The 2,762-nt window shown below is 34.6% G+C and overlaps 1 protein-coding gene across 1 annotated transcript; it reads right to left on the bottom strand.

Annotated features, from left to right (window-relative positions):
- Positions 1 to 497: 497 nt before the first annotated feature.
- LOC145066706 (uncharacterized) lies at positions 498 to 1,472 on the bottom strand. The gene has a single exon (XM_079013983.1). The coding sequence runs from the start codon at positions 1,470 to 1,472 to the stop codon at positions 498 to 500; it is 975 nt and encodes a 324-aa protein (XP_078870109.1).
- Positions 1,473 to 2,762: the final 1,290 nt, after the last annotated feature.

The raw sequence follows: 2,762 nt of genomic DNA, 5'->3' as shown, positions 1-2,762 counted from the left end.
ATGAGACATTTGTTTAGACTATCTAAAACATGCTAACTCATGTGGCCAATTAATTTGATGAGTGAAAATGTTTGATTGATTTTACGATCATATCATAAATTCGACTTTACCATCAAACATGAAGTTGCTGCGTCTTTTATGTCAAAACAATCATATCTATATTTCTGATGTTAAAATATTTTAACGAATCTAATGGTAAATTACTTTTAACAATAATAGGAAAATCACTCAAAACCTATATTGTTTTTCTATATAAACCATGACTCGGTGTGTATATATATATATATATATATATATATATATATATATATATATATATATATATATATATATATATATATATATATAAATGCATTCCTAGACTACTTAGGAGACCTAAACCGACTTGCTTAAGCCCCAAGATTGATTGGTCTCCAAGTCCTACTCGACTTAGGATTCCAACAATCACCCCTGAATCTCTAAGTCCTTCCAAAGAATTCTTCAACTCCGATCCGGTTTTAGAACACAGACTCATCGTTGTCGTTACGTTCCGAAAAATCACCTTCTCGTAATTTTTGGAGTCGTTCCGGACATTCCGAGGCAAAGTGACCCGCTTTGTCACACCGAAAACAAATCACCTTAGATTGATCATTTTCCCTATTTTTCCGATTTTTGTCACAACAACAATTACATTTTTTGCAATTGTTGGAATTGGGTTGAATTAAATCAGAATTGGACTGTTTATTGGGCCGATTACTTTGAGAAACCCTATTATTCCCTTTGGGTCTACTTGATCCGCTTGATCCAGATAACCCACTGGATCCATGATTACAGGTCGATACCCTTGTTCCCTTTGTCGATCTATCCTTCGCTCCACCAGTCAAGCTATCGCCACCACCCGAACCACTAGTGCTGCCACTGCTCGATGACCACAAAACCTTTGGTTCTTCTCCTCCATCATCACCCTCCTCTCTAATCCTTTCTTCATAAGCTTTAAGCCTTCCCACAACATCTTCAAATCCAGCCGATTTGAGATCCAAGACTTGTTCCAAAGAAGCAAATATGTGGATGAACTTCGCTCTTAGTAATGATTTGAGAAACTTCTTCACAAGCTTCGTCTCATCAATTACTTCTCTTAGGGCTGCCGATTTTGAAGCTAATCCGGACAATCTTCCCGCAAAATCGTCAATCGATTCCGAGTCAGACATCTTTAATCGGTTGAATTCTGTCATCAAGGTTTGTAACCTAGCCTCCTTCACGCGGTCAGCACCCACATGCCTGGCTTTGATTGCGTCCCACAACACCTTTGAGGACTCCACATCCCCGATTTGCATAATCAAAGTCTCCGGGATCACCTGATACAACATCCCCATCACCAGGTAATCTTTCTCTTCATTCTCTGTTCCTGGATCGGTTACAGTCCATGCTTTGTGAATTCTTAGAACAACCTTCATCCTCATAGCCCAAACCGTGTAGTTTGTAGTTGTCAACATCGGACAGTGAACGGAGGTTGCTCCGATTTCCTTTGGTGGTCCGATTTTGAGGACTCGCCCGACATGGTGATCGCTCAAATCAAAAGAAAACTCAAAATCAAAGGGATTGGAAGTATCGATTCTTTCAAGAAACAAAGTAGAAAAATTCAATTTCAAACTAATTGAAAATAAAAAAAAAATAAAAACGATTATTCCGAAAAACAAGAACGACTGACTCAATTCTTCTTAATCAATTTCACTTGGTGATTTTGTAATTCGCTTAATTCAAAATCAAAACCAATGCTACTGTTTGATTGGTAACATTAATGACAATATTCCAATCGACAATTCTTCAATTCGTAATTTAATATCGTTTACCAATTCATAAACGATTACTTCCCTTTAATCGATTACTAAAATCGCCAAATCATATGCTAATTCGAATCAGACTTTGTCGACACAGAAACCAATAAAAATCAATCGATTGTTGTTTAATCGATTGTTGATTTGTTCAAATCGAGTGCCGGAAGGAAAAACGGGATCGACTAAATGACTAATTACTTATGCGATTGAGAGAGAACAACGCAGAAAAATAAATCAGTCGAGCACCTTTAATCGACAATAACAGATTGTCGACAACGACTTTCGTCGATCACCTCTACTCAGGATTTACTGTTTCTGTCGCATGAAGTTTTCCGAGCTCTGATACCAATTCAAGATAATAGAAAACACAAGTAATCAAACTATCTCTTTGATTAATAGGAAAATCACTCAAAACCTATATTGTTTTTCTATATAAACCATGACTATATATATATATATATATATATATATATATATATATATATATATATATATATATATATATATAAATGCATTCCTAGACTACCAACTTATAGAATAAGATTAGAAGACCTAAACCGACTTGCTTATATATATATATATATATATATATATATATATATATATATATATATATATATATATAAATGCATTCCTAGACTACCAACTTATAGAATAAGATTAGAAGACCTAAACCGACTTGCTTAAGCCCCAAGATTGATTGGTCTCCAAGTCTTACTCGACTTAGGATTCCAACATTTTAATAATTGATGGTAAATCTATCATAGATTTTCTTTCCTTTTTGTATTTTTTTTCAACATGTCACATAACCGTTGCTTAAGGGGGTGTTTGGCTTAGCTTTTCAAAGCCAAAAGTCCTTTTTGGAAAAGAAAAAAAAAAAGCAAAAGATGTTTGGCAAACTAATTTTAGAAGCTACTTTTGAAGTTTTTACATAAGGAAAATGAACTT

Source organism: Lactuca serriola, chromosome 8 (genome assembly GCF_051521515.1).
Source record: "Lactuca serriola cultivar US96UC23 chromosome 8, Lser_US96UC23_V15, whole genome shotgun sequence".
Classification (NCBI taxonomy): domain Eukaryota; kingdom Viridiplantae; phylum Streptophyta; class Magnoliopsida; order Asterales; family Asteraceae; genus Lactuca; species Lactuca serriola.
Note: the sequence above shows the minus strand (reverse complement) of the source record. Positions and strands in the feature narration are given on the sequence as shown.

What these genes read in the sequence shown, in the direction of transcription:
- LOC145066706 (XM_079013983.1), bottom strand. Translation starts at nt 1,472, where the DNA reads ATGTTGACAACTACAAACTACACGGTTTGGGCTATGAGGATGAAGGTT.